This window comes from Taurulus bubalis (genome assembly GCF_910589615.1).
Source record: "Taurulus bubalis genome assembly, chromosome: 12".
NCBI classification, from domain to species: domain Eukaryota; kingdom Metazoa; phylum Chordata; class Actinopteri; order Perciformes; family Cottidae; genus Taurulus; species Taurulus bubalis.
The window spans coordinates 22,802,231-22,821,411 of NC_136600.1; the positions used below are offsets into that span (position 1 = coordinate 22,802,231).

Below are 19,181 nucleotides of genomic sequence, written 5' to 3' on the forward strand. Positions count from 1 at the left end.
TACACACAGTTTTAAATTCCATTGGGCAAGACGTACAGGAATGCAGTTCTCTGTTTAGTGTTGTTTGACATTATGACAAGTAACTGATAAGACTCTATAAACAAGGTGTGTGTGTGTGTGTGTGTGTGTGTGTGTGTGTGTGTGTGTGTGTGTGTGTGTGTGTGTGTGTGTGTGTTCTACAACAGCACGCCTCTGTGTCGACCCTCTCCGCAGTATGTTTGCTCATTAGAGTTGCATCCTCTGGTCTTAAAGTTAAAGCAGTCAACATGAGACACTCCTGCAAATCTGAAAGCCGGGATCTTCTTCAGTGGTTAGTGATGGTTGGGAGATGATGGCGCTGTTGGTGCTCTGTGTGTTTGCAGCCGCGTTCAACTGCATCTCCGCCTCGGCAGAAGTCTGCACCAATACCTTACTACCTGGAGCTAAAGGTAAGACGTGTGACCCAGAATGTGCTTCAAGTTTGCCTATGTGTGTGTGTGTGTGTGTGTGTGTGTGTGTGTGTGTGTGTGTGTGTGTGTTTAAACATTGTAGTCGGAACTTTTATTAAACTGCACAAATGTGTGTGATGGAAGAGGAATAAATATACTTTTTCTTGGGTGCTCACAATCTTTGTACTGTTTGTTTACAATGTTAGAGTTAAAACTATATTAGTGCATGGCTTCATAGTGAAGTATAGTATAGAAGTGTTATCTAAATGTCTTGACAATGTAAATGCAAATATCTGTATATGCGTCAAATGGAAAATTGTGAGGAAACACCCCTCGTGTTCTTCAGACTTTACAGAGCTGATGATAAAGGGAGCAAGCATGTAATGTCCTGCAGTTTACTAGCTAGCAGGCTGCTACCCCACAGTCTTTTGGAGGGAATGCCTCCCCGTTTTACGACATCCAGTAGCTTGTTCCCCTGCGGATTCAGACAGACAGACCTAATAAAATACACACTTAAGCATAGCACCAGTTTTTCAGCTCCATTCACGTTACTGAAAAATGTGCCTTGAGATTTTACTACATAGTCAACATGCAGAAACTGAGATTATAGGGGAAAAGCAAAAGGAACCTTTATCTGAATTGTACAATTCTTGAATATAGAACAAATGTATTTGAGTCGTTTTTGTGGACAAATATTGCAAAGTCAAGTAGTAGCATGGCTGAAGTGTTGAGGAAACAGGACCATCGTATACACCGTGTGAGTGTACATTTTGTCAGCTTTCCACTGAGTTGTCTGTACTAGTGAGAAAGTCCCATTGTGACAGAGTATTTAGACAGCTGCCACTAAACTGAGCTGATTATTTGTACAAGACTCATCGCAGATACACTGCTGACCACACAGTCCGTCCCGGAGTGTGTGTATTCTCACGTCCGTGTGTAAGAGTGGGTGTCGGACGTGCATCATTCCCCGAAAAAAAATGTCCATACAACTGTTCTTATTTATTTTCACTTTTCCAACAATCATACTTTTATTGCATTTACTGGAACTTTTGACTTGAGCATAAATAGATTTACCGGCATTTGCTTTTCTTTTTTTTTCTTTTTTTGACATAAGAATGTCAAAACATGTCAGTTTCTTTGAGAAAGGGTACATGACAAACTTTGAATTCTCTTTTACTCACCAATCTCTCTGTGATTTGAAAGCTTAATCGCGTTAATAGTGTTTCTCTACATGTTTTCGCACTGGAAATTGCAACGATTTAGGCTACTTGAAAATATTTGCACAGCCTGCAGAATTGAATAATATATTTCCGAAGCTCTCCTCCAGTCGAATAGAAGGAGTTTATTCCCATCCTTCATTTTAAAGCCAAGCATTTACAAGATATAGAGTACTGTTGGCATCAACTACTGGGGCAGAATTACAGCTCTCAGACACACTCTGAAACTTCTCAAGATTTCTTGCCAAGAGCTCTTTGAGCAGCTCTCACACTCAATTGTGCTTTCAACTGTGAAAACTATGTGGTGTCACTAATACTTAAAATGATTTAGTGCTTTTGAATATGATATTGACTTGGATGAACATAGATTATAATGGAATATGAAGAGACTAAACACATTCAAAGTTGTTTTAAATTAAACTTTACAGTAGTAGTGCACCTAAAGCCACAACTGGGCCGGCACTAAATCTTATACACAAGCACTCGTTCACCGTGTGCTCTGCTGTAGTAGTTCTTGGACAACTGTTAGCGTTGATAATGTATTTTCATCCTGTGATGACTTCAATATTCCATGCGCGCCAGCAGATAATGCAGATTGAATCCCTGCCACAGCGGGAAAGCAAGCTAGCTGCTGCACGGCCTCTGAAGGGCCACAGAGCTGTGCATGAAGCGCAATGGGAAGCAGTCTGCACTTTCATCCTCTTCCCTGTCTTTCCCTTTTGATCCAGGAGACCAAGGTGAGATTGGAGAGGAGGGAGATCAGGGAAAACTGGGAAAGAATGGACCATCAGGACCTTCAGGTACATTTTTTTAAATGTTCAAACTTGTAGTCTTCAACCCCAACTGATGCCGACTCAAATTGGATCACCACAAAAGTCTTCGTACTGTTTTCAAGTGATGTAGTCCTCAAGACCAGACAGACTTTGAGCTGTCAAATGGTTGGAGTTCCCCTTGAAGGCCAGCAAATAGTCCAAATAAAAAAAATGTCTGGTTTGTTATCAGATCGCGGTTGAGGATAATGTAATCGGAAATATTAGCATAATCACAGTGACTCCACGGTGAGTGGGTGACTTTCTGAGTCACAGAAGAATCAGACTCAACTTGTCACGGTTGTAGATGACTGTGTATTGCTTCACGTTGATTGCGGTCCGGTACATAGAACAATGGTTGCTGCACTATTATCCCGGTAATTCCACTTTTTTAATGAACAATAGCGAAAAAAAGATAATTTGTATTCAAATGCGGTAAAATAATCTCACCTCATTGTAAATTAAGTCAATAACAGGTTACATGAGTCGCATTATTCTTTCAAATAGGCCTTTTACACAGCAGACATTTCGGCATTTCATAATAGGATAAGCACAGGTGTTACTCATGAGATTAACAATGTTTTATTCAGCTGTCCCAGTAAGTCATGACAGTAGACATGACCATAAATATAATATAGCCATTGTTAATTGTATTGTTTACCTGCGCTTTTCCTAGTGTGATTATTATGCAAAAATAGGATATGAAAATGAAGTCTACTTCCTGTGCTTCTGTCTTTGTTTGCGTGCTTGCAACATGTAACAAGGGCTAAAGACAACTGCAAGGGGAATAAAAGCGGCCAACGTAATGGATGCTCAGGCCTACCTTCTCTCTCAGGGTTTGCACGGAAGCATAAAGTCAGACTTCACCCGTCTGTAGCTCAAAAATATAATTTACTTTTGCTGCTGTAACCTGAACAAACAATCCCGTCTTGCTTTCTGTGAGCTTCCAGACAGCTTGTGTGACTTTGCCCTGGCAGCGGCTTCTGCTTTTTCCTCCTCCAGACAGCTTGCTTTTCTTTGCTGAGCGGCAGATACAGAAGCCCGCTTTGCCCTGTGAGCGACAGACAGACAGACAGACACACACACAGACAGACACATACACACACACAGACAGACAGACAGTTTGTCTGTGCAGGAAGCAGACGTGTTAATTGCTGCTGAGGAAAGCAGTGGCGTCCCGCTTTGCCATGTGTGTTCCAATTGGGCTGGTAGATGAGCTAGCCAAGCAACCAGCCAAACTATATGTGTCTCCACACACACACACACACACACACACACACACACACACTGAGGCATACATACAATAAACAATATGCACACAAAGCAAGCACGCCTGTAGACACAGGATGACAGACGTACCCGTCCAAACACACAATACATAATTGTATATACACAAGCACACACACTGCATAAAAGCATTGGTTCCTGGCCGGCCCTCTTGCTCTCTGCAGATGTTTGTTTTATTCAATAACTTCACACAGAGGTCGTCACGCACACAGGCACACGCGCACGTACACGCAAACGCTCTGCAACAATAGAAAGACACATGCCAAGACTGCTTTGAGTCTTTTCCAAAACTGTAAAGAGAAAGAAAGTCTATATATGTGAACCCTTTTCAACTTTTCGACAGTATAGCGAACCCGATCATTATGGTTTTTCTGTGTGTATGCTTACTGTAGGATGAAGGCAGGTTCCTGTGATGACTTTGTAACTGCAGTATGCCAACAGCTCAACAGATGACGCATGTATTCCCCGTCTTAAGTTAGGCCGTTTTACAGGAAGCAGTTGATTAATTTTGGAATGTTTAAAGGGAATACATGACTGAATGCTCTGGTGGGCAACAAAAACTATTTGTTGCTCCGAGCTTATTGACGTCAACAAACGGTGGTGCTTGATTTCTGCATTTGTTAATTTTGCTTTTCTTACTGTCAAACTGATGCTAAAGTTTAGCAGTATTACAACGTGTTATGTAAGGATCTTAATTTTTGCGAAGAAACTTGCGACAAGAAACGGAAAATCTAGCTTAAGCCTTCATTTATTTTCTATGAGACCCAGCTCTCTTTCCTCTGTAAGCAGAAATACCAGTTTTCATTTTTGCTTATTATTTTGGGGTAAACAAAGTGTAATGAATAACCTCTTGTATTTTTGTCATATTAAGCCATGAAAACATTTAGTTCATTTAGGGTTTTTGAAATAGCTAACGGCTCTATGATTAGAATAAAAAACGTGGTCTTCACCTCCTTTATCCTCCAGCAGCTGGAGGAGCCAGACGTTAAACCGGTTGGAGGGGTTGGCCATTATAAAGAGTGACTGCAGTGATAGGGAGCACTGTTATCTGGACCTTTAGATAGACGGTTTAACTGGCAAGCATAATCACATGCGAAAACAACATTTATCAACTGTTATAGACACAGAAGGAATAGCAGGAGACCAATAATTGTTGTTTCAAAAAAGACAAACTCCTATAATCATGGTTCACAATCAGTTCTCATGCCCATACTGTCAAAATATTAACTTTGAGATTGTGCTTATCAGGCATTCACACTGAAAATTATGCAAAACATTGCAGTGAAAAAGATTCCCGGAGACCAGAGCTTTACATAGTCTACCAGACCTCACACAATCCATATGACCTCACGCCTTCTGCCAACACTTCCCACAAATCATCAAGTATAAAATCCACACGAGAAAGGACGAAATGGGAAATAGTAGTGTGTGTGTGTGTGTGTGTGTGTGTGTGTGTGTGTGTGTGTGTGTGTGTGTGTGTGTGTGAGTGTGTGTGTGTGTGTGTGTGTGTATGGTGAATCCCTCTTATGTGCCACTAAGTATTTCAAACCCCATCAATTTCCAGTTGAATAGTTTCCTGAGGAAATACTCGTTCAAGTGCTGGCAGGAAGCCTCAGTCTGCTCTGTACTTTTCCCACACACACAAACACACGGACACATTCACACACACGCACAATCTCTCTCACACACTGATATTCGCCTTCAACACCAAACTAAAGAGGCCTCAATAATATTATGGTGGAGTGACAGTTGACAGTAATCAGAATACAGAGAAGGACTGTAAGCTGTAAGTTGTAGTGTCAACAATCAGAGCAAAGATAGTACCATATTATAGCTATAGCTGCTTACAAATAACTTGATCAACTCTAATTCTACTCTGTGCACCAGATCATTGTTGATTACATACTTTGTACAGGAAACAAAGAGAAACAAAACTACATAAATAAGTAATTCATGCTTGCATTTACTCTGTTTATTACATTTTAGACTTAAGCAGCTAAACCTGCACAAAGCAGCCGTTCTCACAGACTTCACAAACAGCCTCTCAACACAAAAAGCTTAAGTCTGTGCCCAAAATAAATGAGCATTTTCCCTCTAATTTATTTACTGGCATGATAATAATAGAAATAGCAGCATCAGTTGGAACCAAACTATGCAGGGATTGTTAGGAAAAAAGCCTCAGGACTTTCTGGAAGCATGTAATTATATTGATTAGGGTTGAGAGCAACAAAATAATCAAAAAGAGAAAAATTTGACATGGATTACATAATGTGTGCCAAACAATAAGAGGGCTTTAAAGGGTACAATGAATTGATTTTAACGTGAGATCTACCATATGCTGTCAAATGTTTTTGCATTGCCCTTTTCTGCATAATATTCCCTCTGTGTTGGAAAGTCATACTCTCAAACTGAAATGATGAAATTTCTTTACCGTGTTCCCTGAATTATCTTCTTCATATGTTCTTCCTCCTCTCATCCTCTTCCTCAGGAGTGTCAGGAGAGGCGGGGCTTAAAGGAGAGGTGGGCCAAACAGGAAAGATGGGGCCCATTGGGGACAACGGTACAAAAACAAGCAGTTTCTAATGTAAACTCTGTCCCTATCTTTGTCTCTCATTCTCTATCATTTTCTCTCTCTATATAGTTAACCCCTTACTATACTATTACCAAAAGCATAGACCTTATGGAGTCACATTAAATCAAACAGATTGTATACAGTAAATCAAAGAGGTTTAAAACCGTCCCGTGTATAAATCTATCCTCGTTCTAGTGACATGACACTTTTCCAACCTGCCTGCAGTTGTCAACAACAGGCTAAAAAAAATGGCTAAATTGTAGCTGTGAGGTTTCTACAGGATTTTAATGACTTTATAATTGCCTAAAAGAAGAAATATAGTTTCCTGAACTCGCCCTCGACCTAGACTGCAGCTGCATAATCATAGACTTAAAACATCAAAATAAGTAGAACAGACATCTCTACACAAATCAGCAAACTTAATTAGTCCCAAGACTAATACACACGAGGAGGAATGTCTCCCATTTCTTTTATGTTTTAGATCACATCCAAAGATAGAAGAAAACATAATCCTACAGTATGAGGTCATCCGGCTGCTTTGCCCAGGGTGGCTGAAAAAATTTCAATCTTTACTTTTATTTTTATGAGCAGTCATGTTCCCCTGCCTCTTTGGGCATCCACTTTTCTCAGTATTCATTATGTTTAATACACTTACAGGAAAGTGGCTGTGCATCAGCCATCTCGGGCAAAGGAGTGAGGTCACAGGTTTGGATTTCCCTTGATCCTGATGGCCAGTATCTCATAAAACACCTAGAGGGAGAAAAAAAACATATTTGTAGGCTACTCTTTTACTGACTTTCATGTTGCAGGCTCACTCACAGAAAACTATTTTAATTCACATTGCTAAAAATGGGTGTTATTAATGGATATTATTAATGAGTTTACTGGGCTTACATTTTGCTGGGCAAAGAACAACTACCCAAAGCTATAAAACCATGTGCAATGTGGAAAAGCAACAATCTGACTGCAGAAACAGAAATGTTTTGGGTGAATTGAACGATAAGCTCCAGAGATGTCTTGATAATGCATGGAGCTTACTGGAAACAGGATAATAAATATGAATCCAAAAGTGTTGATAAAAGCCACTTTGCCTGGTTCTCATATAAAAACAGCCATTTGTGATGTTTGTTCATGTCCTAAAGTAAAGTAGTATACAAGAGTATTTTCATGATGTATTTACACATAAAGCTACAATGTACACATATCTCTATATTTTAAAAAAGGTAGTTGTGTTGTCATGTTGAGATCTATTTGGAGAAACTACATTTGAGTAACAATAGCTCAACATTTGACCTGAGAAAATCTATATCTGTGGTCAGCCATATGCAAAACGTTTTATGTATGATGCAGCCATCTGGTGGTCATCTGTTGTAACTGCATCCCAATGTCACAACACAAGAAGCAGTCGATAGATAGTCAGTGAGATTGCTGTGTTATTTATTTATACAAGAAAGTGATTCAAAACAAGAAAAGGTGAATTCCAAGGATCGGCATGTCTGACATGTGATTTATATTGCTCTGCAGGTAACAAAGGGGATACCGGTTTGGAGGGGCCCGCTGGTTTTAAAGGGAAACCAGGTGAGTAAATGTAGCTGCCACAGAATATTAGGACAGTGATGTTCTTTATGCTAGAACAAGATGGCTGCATACAAACCTGGCAGAGCTTCATCAGGGAGGACAATACCAAATATTGGCTGATGTCTGATGGTCTCAGACTTAGAAGCATTTGTGTACTTATCATCAAAATGTATGCATAGCATTGCAAATATTCCTTGAACGCTATTAACCTAATTCTACCAACCCAAGGCCAGGGTGGAGGAGGCATTTGCCATGCAGCATGCAGGACTGGTTTGCACAGAGTGACTGAGAACTTGTATGCTCAGTGACGTTCCACTGTGAAGTAATCAGTAGTACATTAATTTAAAGTGATACAGTTTTGTCACATTTATAAAACAGGGAGCTAATTATGTGTAAATCCTGTGCACACTCAAATAAACGTGTGCTGGCCTTTGTCCACCACCAGGCACAACATGTGACTGTGGCAGATACAGGAAGGTGGTTGGACAGCTGGACGTCAACGTAGGCAAGCTGAGGAATGCTGTCAAGTTTGTGAAGAATGGTGAGTTGCTGAGTAATATATACAGTGCAGCACACACAACAGTAAATTGCGTGGCAGTGAGCCAGCTCAGTAAACATAACATGTAGCTCTAAAGATAAAAAAGGAAAGCTATTGAGTTTGTTTTGAACATGCACATTCTCTCCAAAGAAAACTATGTTGTAGATTATCATGTAGATCCAGTAAGTTAAACCTTCTAAAGACTTTCAACCCTGTCCCGTGCAGTCATCTTGGGGCTGAAGGAAACAGAAGAGAGGTACTACCTGCTGGTGAAGGAGCCCAAGAGGTTCAGAGAGGCTTCAATGAACTGCAAGTTGAGAGGAGGCATCCTCGCCATGCCAAAAACCAGCAACACCAACCATCTAATGGCAGACTCTGTCAGTCAGGCAGGACTGACAAGAGTTTACATAGGAGTGCTGGCTCAAAGCAAGGACACAGTAAGTCCACACACACACACACACACACACACACACACACACACACACACACACACACACACACACACACACACACACACACACACACACACACACACAAGCAATGGCAGGTGGAGTTTCCAATGTTGGTGGTGTGTCCTCTTTTTCCACTGTTTTCTAAAGGAGGGTGAATATTTAGGGCTAAACTCTCCTGTTTTTGTCCTCAGAATGGAACAAGCAGTTATGTGTATGCAGACTCCAGCCCTCTGCAGGGGTTTGCAGCTTGGAGCCAAGAAGAGGAGCTAACAAACTCAACAAGCTGCGTGGAGCTGCTCAGCACCGGGACATGGAGTCATGTGGAGTGTGAAGCCACCATGTTTTTCATCTGCGAGTTCCCAAAGAGCAGGAGAAGAGGAGGAGGAGGAGGAGGAGGAAGAGGAGGGACACCTGCCCCGGTACCATCATGAGTCAACGAGACATTCAGACTTGCATGCAAAAGAGATATAAGTATACATGTTGTGTATATAGCATTACATTCAAAGTGCTTTCTAAGTAAGAGTTTTCATTTTGGTTGCAACTTCCTCTCATATTCATTGCCGATTAATATGCATATTGCTTTCTTGATTAATTGATGTATTGTTTGATTTATAAAAATGCTCATCACAATTTCCTGACGCCGTCAAATGGCTTTTTTTGTCCAGCAAATATTAACATTTGATAAAGCAGAACCATTTCCTTTTTAAGCGTTATTGTTGCGTAGTCATTTTCTGTTGATATTCTGGGCGAAATTAGGAGGAGCCACGTGCAAAAACAGAGAAGTAATGTAATGTTCTCAATATGAGCACACATCGAAGCTGCTGATCGAAGCCTCTTCTGTTTTCTTCGTGCCGTTGAGTAACTCTACATGTGCATATATTGAGAACTTTACATTTTCAAATCCTTAACTTTTTTTCTGAGTATTGTCACGGATCTTTTTTTCCACAACCGATTGTTGAAGCTTTCGTTTAAACAGACTTGTATCAAGTAATACATAGTTTAGGTTGGTAGCAGAATGGTTTGTGTAAGTAAGTTTGTTTGTTTTTAGGGTTTAAAACTCAAGTGTGCCAATTCACATACATTAATGTAGGACATCTCCATCTCTTTGCATAAGATGGTGAGTTTGTTTGCAGGTGATATCAAAGGTGATGACGGGCAGGTTAAAGCGATCATATATTTAATGTTTTACATGGTCTAAAAACTGATTTCAGAATTTAAAATTGTAAACAAAAGGTTGAGAAATGACCTTGAAATACAATAATGAAAATATTAGAGCAGTAATCAACGTGAAAAAGTTTGTCTCACGTGTGCTACTATTAATCTAAAATAAAATGTACCTACTTAATAAAATGTGAAGTATGATTGAGTTACGCATGTATGTGAAACACATTGAAAACAGATGAAGTAGTTTTTCTGTTACTTTTATTTCAAAATGGATGTATATTTCTACAACTAATATTATTTTCAAATGAGTTGCATTAGACAAAAATGTTGTACCCTATCTGTAATCGGATTTAAACTTTAAATACATTAAATATGACAACACAGCAACTATTACATGTGTTGTCATAACATCTGGTAATACTCTTCAGGAAGAAATGCAAGACATTAGGTGATCATGTGCCAAAAGCTGCTTAGTCTCAGAAAATATTTCCTCTTTTGCTGATGCTTACGTCTCCTTTTTTTTCAGTTCCAAGAAATTACAATATTTAACTTCCCAAATCAATCCAACTTCAGAGTGTCATATTTTTGAGTGTTGAGCAGCTTTAGACCCCTAGGGCACACACTGGTGGTTTACAGTGTAACATCATGTTATATACAAAATTGCCACTTCATTAAAACAAGTAATATTTGTGTTTCCTTTCAATACACTGCAATATCATATATTCAAATTGCTCTGCCCTACTCTGTATAACCTGCAAGGTCACATGGCTTACCCATTACATCTTGTTATTCTAAACAGTAAGTACATTCCTGACTGTACTGTACCTGTGGCATCACATTGTGTACACTGATGCACATAACAAGCATATAACTACATCATTTACTCAAATTGAAAAAAATATAACATTTGCTCCCAATCTACATAGAGTAAAATCTACTCTCCTCATAGTTAATAATTCAGAGTATTTTTTACTCAATTCAGTGTTTATAGACTCTACATGATGCTATATTTAACTACATGATTCAATTCTATAGAGGATTCTATATAGAATTGGATTCAATTCTAGAATTTGATTCAATTCCATATAAAATTATATACAGAATTGGATTCGACTCCCTTCAGCTCTCTTTCGTCCCATAAACCGTCAGCTCATCCCAGCGTAACAAGAGGTGTCATGACGGAGGAAACAGAACTTAAGGAACAGTTGTATCGTGGTCACGCTGTTTTACTCCAATAGATTTTATTATGAATATTTGCTCCTACTCTACTGGCTAATGATGCTCCAAAATGATGAAATATTACTACTTTAGAGGAAAATAATAGTAACTAAATAGTAGCCTGTTTAGGACGTATAAATGATACATGTAAATGAATCTGCATAGTAATCTGAACAATTGATTAACATTTATGGAATTAAAGGATTCACATATCTCACAACTAATATAGAAGAATCCCTGATTTCTGCTGACTCTAACCCAGCGGGTTTTATAAGCCAAACATGTCCTTCCCACACGTCTGTATTTGCAGTCTCAGCAAATCATTGAGCTAGAAGACAAACTGAGACAAACCCTGACCACACATTTGGGAGATGTCGGTGACATTCAGCAGCAAGTCAAGAGAGGTTGGTGAATATAGTGTGAATCTGATGGATTCTGACAATAGGTCAAAGGGCGGATGCCGATCTCATATTTCAGGTAAGGGTATCTAACTATATTCCTGCCAGTATACTATAGTAATTATAAAAAGGCTATGATGTGCATGATGAAATGTGGATCGAGACAAAGTGCTAATTAAACCATTCAGGTAGATTGTTCATGCCCTCATTGTGATAATGTTGTGATTTAGTGTGGTGGATTGGAGCTGCTGCAGTGTGTCTGGGGTTTCTTCTGCTGATTCTGATCTTAGGCGTGGTGGCACACAGTAAGTGCAATACTGACTCAACAGTGAGCATGAGTACACACAAAAAACTCCTTTCAACACTTTGAATCATTAAGTTTACACTCGGTGTAGCAGTGGTCACGTAATGATTTTCATGGTTTTTCACTGATTTGAAATGAACTTGCAGATTCCAAGGCTCTCGGTCATCAGGACTCAAAGGGTGCAGACCTGATCTCCAGCCTGAACACGGACAGAGACACTCTGAGAGACGAGCGAGATCAACTGAAGGTGAATTCCATCAACCTGACAAAAGAGATGGAGGTGCTGCAGACCCAATACAACGCTATGGCTATGAGTCGAGATACGCTACAAGAGGAGGTCAGCAGAAAAGGTAAGAAATGTATTGATGCAAGAAATGAAAACTTGAATGGAGTCATAGATTCACTTCTGTCGAAAGGAAATTGAATGCAGGAAATAGACTTACTGAACACAGAATTACTGAACACTTCCTGTAAAACTTTAAACAGACAATACAAAGGTATTTTATCCAAAATAGCAACTCTCAGAGTCAACGTTTTGTAAACAGACGTCTTTTTGCACCAAAAGTGAAATATGAATCTGTACAACTGTTAAATTATAACTACAACTATTTAGCACAGTTATGTCCGCATCATTTAACTATAGGCTCACTGGAGCTAAGAGTCTTTACAACACACTGATGCGTGATCTTTGTGTTTAATTGTACAAATATTAATTATTGAGAATTTATAATATGGTATAAGTGCCATTTCAGAATCAGAATCAGAAACCGTTTATTTGCCAGGAATGTTTACACAAACAAGGAATTTTTCTAGGCGGAAGTTGCAAACATTAGACGAGACAAACAACAATCAACAACAGTGCAATGGGTATTAAATTAAGTATAAAATAAAGTGCTCAGACAAACGGATAATGTTAATGCAAGTGTATGTTAAAGTGACGTGTGTTTAAGTTAAAAAGTGTATGTTAAGTGGTATGAGTGTCTAAATATGAAGTGTGCAGGGGAGTGACCGGTAAGAAGAAAGAAAAGAAAGAAGAAAGAAAAATAGTCCTGGGGGTGACAAAGTCAGTTGATGAGCCCGACTGCCGACGGGAAAAAACTGTTAGTGTGGCGTGAGGTCTTGGTCCTGATGGACCTCAGCCTCCTGCCAGAGGGAGGGGACTCAAACAGTGTATGTCCAGGGTGAGAGGGGTCAGCTACAATCTTTCTGGCTCGCTTCAGAGTCCTGGAAGCAAACAAGTCCTGGAGGGACGGCAGATTGCAGCCAATCACCCTCTCCGCAGAGCGGATGATGCGCTGCAGCCTGGCCTTGTCCTTGGCAGTGGCTGCAGCATGCCAGACGGTGATGGAGGAGCAGAGGATGGACTCAACGATGGCAGTGTAGAAATGCACCATCATTTTCTTTGGCAGGTTGAATTTCTTCAGCTGCCTCAGGAAGAACATCCTCTGCTGGGCCTTCTTATTGATGGAGCTGATGTTCAGCTCCCACTTGAGGTCCTGGGTTAGGAGGGAGCCCAGGAAGCGGAAGGACTCCACAGCGTCGACGGGGGAGTCACACAGGGTGAGAGGGGCGGGTGGGGCTGCATTCTTCCTGTAGTCCACAACCATCTCCACTGTCTTCAGGGCGTTGAGCTCCAGGTTGTTTTGGCTGCACCAGGTCACCAGGTGGTCAGTCTCCCACCTGTAGGCGGACTCATCCCCACCAGAGATGAGTCCAATGAGGGTGGTGTCATCCGCGAACTTCAGGAGCTTGACGGACTGGTGACTGGAGGTGCAGCTGTTGGTGTACGGGGAGAAGAGCAGCGGAGGGGAAAGAACGCAGCCTTGGGGGGAACCGGTGCTGATGGACCGAAAGCCTGAGACGTGTTTCCATGTCTCCAGGGAGGTGTTGAAGATCTCAGTGAACACAGGAGACAGCTGATCAGCACAGTGCTTCAGGGTGGAGGGTGAGACAGAGTCCGGGCTGTTTTCTAAACAGCCTGTTGACGTCCCTCTCCAGAATAGTGAGGGTCGTCACTGGGGAGGAGGGTGGTAAGGAGGCGTGAGCCCCCGATGGGCTTTGGGAAAGGGGGGATGATTGTCTGTGGCTGGCTGATGGGCCTGTGGGGGATGGCGTCAGGACTGCTCTATAGTCTATCGAAGCGACAGTATAACTCGTTCAGCTCATCTGCTAGACGGAGGTCGTTCATGGCGTGGGGGATTTTCGGCTTGTAGTTGGTGATCTGCCTGAGCCCTCTCCAGACAGAAGCAGAGTCACTTTATGATTGCCCCTCCTGTGTGAAAGGCAGTCATGGATGCTACTGTAGCAGAGTGAAGGCTAGCATTAGCAGATTAAGTTTACACTCGGTGTAGCAGTGGTCACGTGATGATTTTCATGGTTTTTCACTGATTAAAAATGAACTTGCAGATTCCAAGGCTCATCAGGACCCAAAGTTTGCAGACCTGATCTCCAGCCTGAACACAGACAGAGACACTCTGAGAGACGAGCGAGATCAACTGAAGGTGAATTCCATCATCCTGACAAAAGAGATGGAGGTGCTACAGACCCAATACAACGCTGTGTCTGTAAGTCGAGATACGCTACAAGAGGAGGTCAACAGGTTCAATCTCAGCAGTAAAGGTAAGAAATGTATTGATGCAAGAAATGAAAATTTGTAAACTTCTACTGCTGTGGAAAGGAAATTGAACTTAGATCCAGGAAATAGACTTGGATGGATCACACAATGCATGCTAGTGTACTCCATTAAGCACAAGGGCCAGGATGATAACGTGAGTATTTCTAACTAATGCAGCATTATTTCAAGCAAGCCATTACATTTTCTATCGCTGAATCCAACTAGTCTAAATATTCATCTATTGTGTGTCTAATGTTAAACAGAATTACTGAACACTTCCTGTATAACTTTAAACAGACAACACAAAGGTATTGTATCCAAAATAGCAACTCTCAGAGTCAATTTTTTGTAATCAGATGTCTTTTTGCACCAAAAGTGAAATATGAATCTGTATAACTGTTCAATTATAACTACAACTATTTAGCAAAGTTATGTCAGAGTCATTTAACCATAGGCTCACTGGAGGTATGAGTCTTTACAACACACTGACGCTTGATTTTTGTGTTTAATTATACAAATATTAATTATAGAGAATTTATATTATGGTATAAGTACCATTTATGATTGCCCCTCCTGTGTGAAAGGCAGTCATGGATGCTACTGTAACAGAGTGAAGGCTAGCATTAGCAGATTAAGTTTACACTCGGTGTAGCAGTGGTCACGTGATGATTTTCATGGTTTTTCACTGATTCTAAATGAACTTGCAGATTCCAAGGCTCATCAGGACTCAAAGTTTGCAGACCTGATCTCCAGCCTGATCACGGACAGAGACACTCTGAGAGACGAGCGAGATCAACTGAAGGTGAATTCCATCAACCTGACAAAAGAAATGGAGGTGCTGCAGACCCAATACAACGCTGTGTCTGTGAGCCGAGATACGCTACAAGAGGAGGTCAACAGGTTCAATCTCAGCAGTAAAGGTAAGAAATGTATTGATGCATGAAATGAAAACTTGAATGGAATCATAGATTCACTTCTGTAGAAAGGAAATTGAACTTAGATGCAGAAAATAGACTTGGATTGTTCACACACAATGCATGCTAGTGTAAGGGCCAGGATGATAATGTGAGTATTTCAAACTAATGCAGCATTATTTCAGGCACCCCATTGCATTTTCTGCTGGTCTTATGTATCGCTGAATCATTTAACCATAGGCTCACTGGAGCTATGAGTCTTTACAACACACTGACGCTTGATCTTTGTGTTTAATTATACAAATATTAAATATAGAGAATTTATATAATGTTATAAAGGCCATTTATGATTGCCCCCCCCTGTGTGAAAGGCAGTCGTGGATGCTACTGTAACAGAGTGAAGGCTAGCATTAGCAAATTAAGTTTGCATTCGAGCAATCCCAGCCAAACTCATTATTTGAGATACCATGTGTTTACCACTCTCTATGGTTAGTCCTCATAACCAAACTTTGCTAGTTACGGTAAAAGGGAAAACATACAGTTGTCAATTCTGCCCAAAAAATAAATGGTTGCTGAGTAGAAATGAGAGGCCTTGTGTTGTCTCCCATGGTCTGAAATCAAGGACCCATTGTTTAACAAATGAATAGGACTTTAAAATGGTAGGCTAAATTTTCCGCCCCCTGTACATTTAGTTACAGTCGCCTTAATGCAACCAATACAGATGTAAACTTTTGATCATTGGTGGGGAGAGTCAACTATTTATATGATTGCCTCTTTATCAAATGTGTCAAATCTCATACAGTATTACAGTTTATCTTTGGTCTGAAGGGCCTATATGTTCTGGGGTGTGAGGAGAGGCTGTCTTGACTCGTGTCACTTTCAGAAATTAGTCTTGAGAACCTGGACTAAAACTCACAAAACATGTTCCCTTAAAACGTGACAGTTTTATGATCATGATTACTAAAATACATTTGTGCTCTCTCTAGAGAAACCTTGCCAACAACGATGGCTTTCATTCGGAGGCAAGTGCTACTATTTCTCTGCTTCTGGACTGACAAAAAATTGGGGAGACAGCAGAAAAGACTGTAAAGAAAGAGGAGCGGACCTGGTGGTCATAACCACAAAAGAAGAACTGGATTTTGTCGTTGAATCTTATGCCGCAACCTGGATTGGTCTGTCTGACAAGGAGCAAGAGAGCAAGTGGAAGTGGGTGGATGGGACTGATCTGTTAAGTAAAGTATTCTGGGATGTTGGGGAGCCCAATAATAGTCATTCCAATGAGGATTGTGCCGAAGCCTCACGTTCAAAAAAGAAATTTAATGACGTGCGTTGTGATAAAAAATTGTCATGGGCATGTGAGAACTAAGGTCCCGTGGGCATTTGTTTGTTTTTCAGTTGATGCCATTTAGTCCAGACCATTTTTTCATCTGATTATTATTACTCATACTGGTCTGGAAATAAATATATATGTATATGTTCCTTTTAGTTGTGTCAAATGTTAAAATAAAAAGCACTCAAATATAAATAAAGGTGATTTATCCATTAAAAAAAGTATGGTACACTGAATTAGCTTTCTTTTATCTTTGCATTGCCTATTCTTATTTTGTTCCTGATTTGATGAATTACCATAAAAGTTGGGTTCCAAGCCGCTTCTACCTCTGGTTGGTGTCCCTGCTGTAGCAAGCTAGCAGCAGCGCTAGCTAACGCTGCTGCTAGCTCCCCGCTGCTGCTGTTACTGCTGCTATTGCCCCTTTACCCGAGTCGGGTGTCGGGCCAGGTCTGGTCCCGCTACCTTTGGTGGTTGTCGGGGAGCTAGCGGAGCACTAGCAGGAGCGCTAGCTAGCTACAGCGGGGAGCTAACGGGGACACTGACCGAAGGTAGTAACGGCTTGTAACCCGACTTTTACGGCATTAGTAATTCAAAGCATAATGTCTCCTCTTAATGTTTCTTCCACTGATTCCAAAATGAACAATAAACTTGAAAATGTAATAATTGATAGGCTCATGTTATATTTATTGAAATCTTGCTTTCTGTCATTCCATAGATGAGTGTGTCTGGCCGCCAGAGACTTTCCATGTACAGAGAAGTGTGACAAATATGCGATCTGAAAACTACTTTGGTGCTCGAATAAGAAGATACAGAGGTCTTACACCAGTCGTATTGATTCTAACTGCCAGCCACTAAAGTCACCTACTTTAATTCAATACAGATGACAGTCGTTAAAGTGACGAGGACAAGCGCAGTTATTGACAACAATCAGGCCGCAGTATTTAAGGAGTGGTTTGACTTCAAGAATACCCAAAGCAACATCTTTAGGTCTGGGACGGAGGCGAGGATTGCAAAGATGACTCCATGGGAAAATGCCAGATTCAACGGCATTAACTAATAACTAATATTATTTTCAAATAAGTTGCAGTAGACAAAAATGTTGTACCCTATTTGTAATCGGATTTAAACTTTAAATACATTAAATATGACAACACAACAACTATTACATGTGTTGTCATAACCTCTGGTAATACTCTTCAGGAGGAACTGCAAGACATTAGGTGATCATGTGCCAAAAGCTGCTTAGTCTCAGAAAATATTTCCTTTTTTGCTGATGCTTACGTCTCCTTTTTTTTTCAGTTCCAAGAAATTACAATATTTACCTTCCCAAATCAATCCAACTTCAGAGTGTCATATTTTTGAGTGTTGAGCAGCTTTAGACCCCTAGGGCACACACTGGTGGTTTACAGTGTAACATCATGTTATATACAAAATTGCCACTTCATTAAAACAAGTAATATTTGTGTTTCCTTTCAATACACTGCAATATCATATATTCAAATTGCTCTGCCCTACTCTGTATAACCTGCAAGGTCACATGGCTTACCCATTACATCTTGTTATTCTAAACAGTAAGTACATTCCTGACTGTACTGTACCTGTGGCATCACATGGTGTACACTGATGCACATAACAAGCATACAACTACATCATTTACTCAAATTGAAAAAAATATAACATTTGCTCCCAATCTACATAGAGTAAAATCTACTCTCCTCATAGTTAATAATTCAGAGTATTTTTTACTCTATTCAGTGTTTATAGACTCTACATGATGCTATATTTAACTACATGATTCAATTCTATAGAGGATTCTATATAGAATTGGATTCAATTCTAGAATTTGATTCAATTCCATATAAAATTATATACAGAATTGGATTTGACTCCCTTCAGCTCTCTTTCGTCCCATAAACCGTCAGCTCATCCCAGCGTAACAAGAGGTGTCATGACGGAGGAAACAGAACTTAAGGAACAGTTGTATCGTGGTCACGCTGTTTTACTCCAATAGATTTTATTATGAATATTTGCTCCTACTCTACTGGCTAATTATGCTCCAAAATGATGAAATATTACTACTTTAGAGGAAAATAATAGTAACTAAATAGTAACCTGTTTAGGACGTATAAATGATACATGTAAATGAATCTGCATAGTAATCTGAATAATTGATTAACATTTATGGAATTAAAGGCTTCACATATCTCACAACTAATATAGAAGAATCCCTGATTTCTGCTGACTCTAACCCAGCGGGTTTCATAAGCCAAACATGTCCTTCCCACACGTCTGTATTTGCAGTCTCAGCAAATCATTGAGCTAGAAGACAAACTGAGACAAACCCTGACCACACATTTG

At 40.2% G+C, this 19,181-nt stretch overlaps 1 protein-coding gene across 1 annotated transcript; it reads left to right on the plus strand.

Moving 5' to 3' along the window:
- Positions 1-328: 328 nt before the first annotated feature.
- Positions 329-9,421, plus strand: colec10 (collectin sub-family member 10 (C-type lectin); the record flags this gene model as incomplete). Its single annotated transcript, XM_079227744.1, has 7 exons — positions 329-428; positions 2,374-2,445; positions 6,230-6,301; positions 7,838-7,891; positions 8,337-8,432; positions 8,655-8,866; positions 9,073-9,421. 7 exons carry the CDS (start codon positions 329-331, stop codon positions 9,310-9,312), a joined length of 846 nt encoding a protein of 281 aa, XP_079083870.1. The 3' UTR covers positions 9,313-9,421.
- Positions 9,422-19,181: the final 9,760 nt, after the last annotated feature.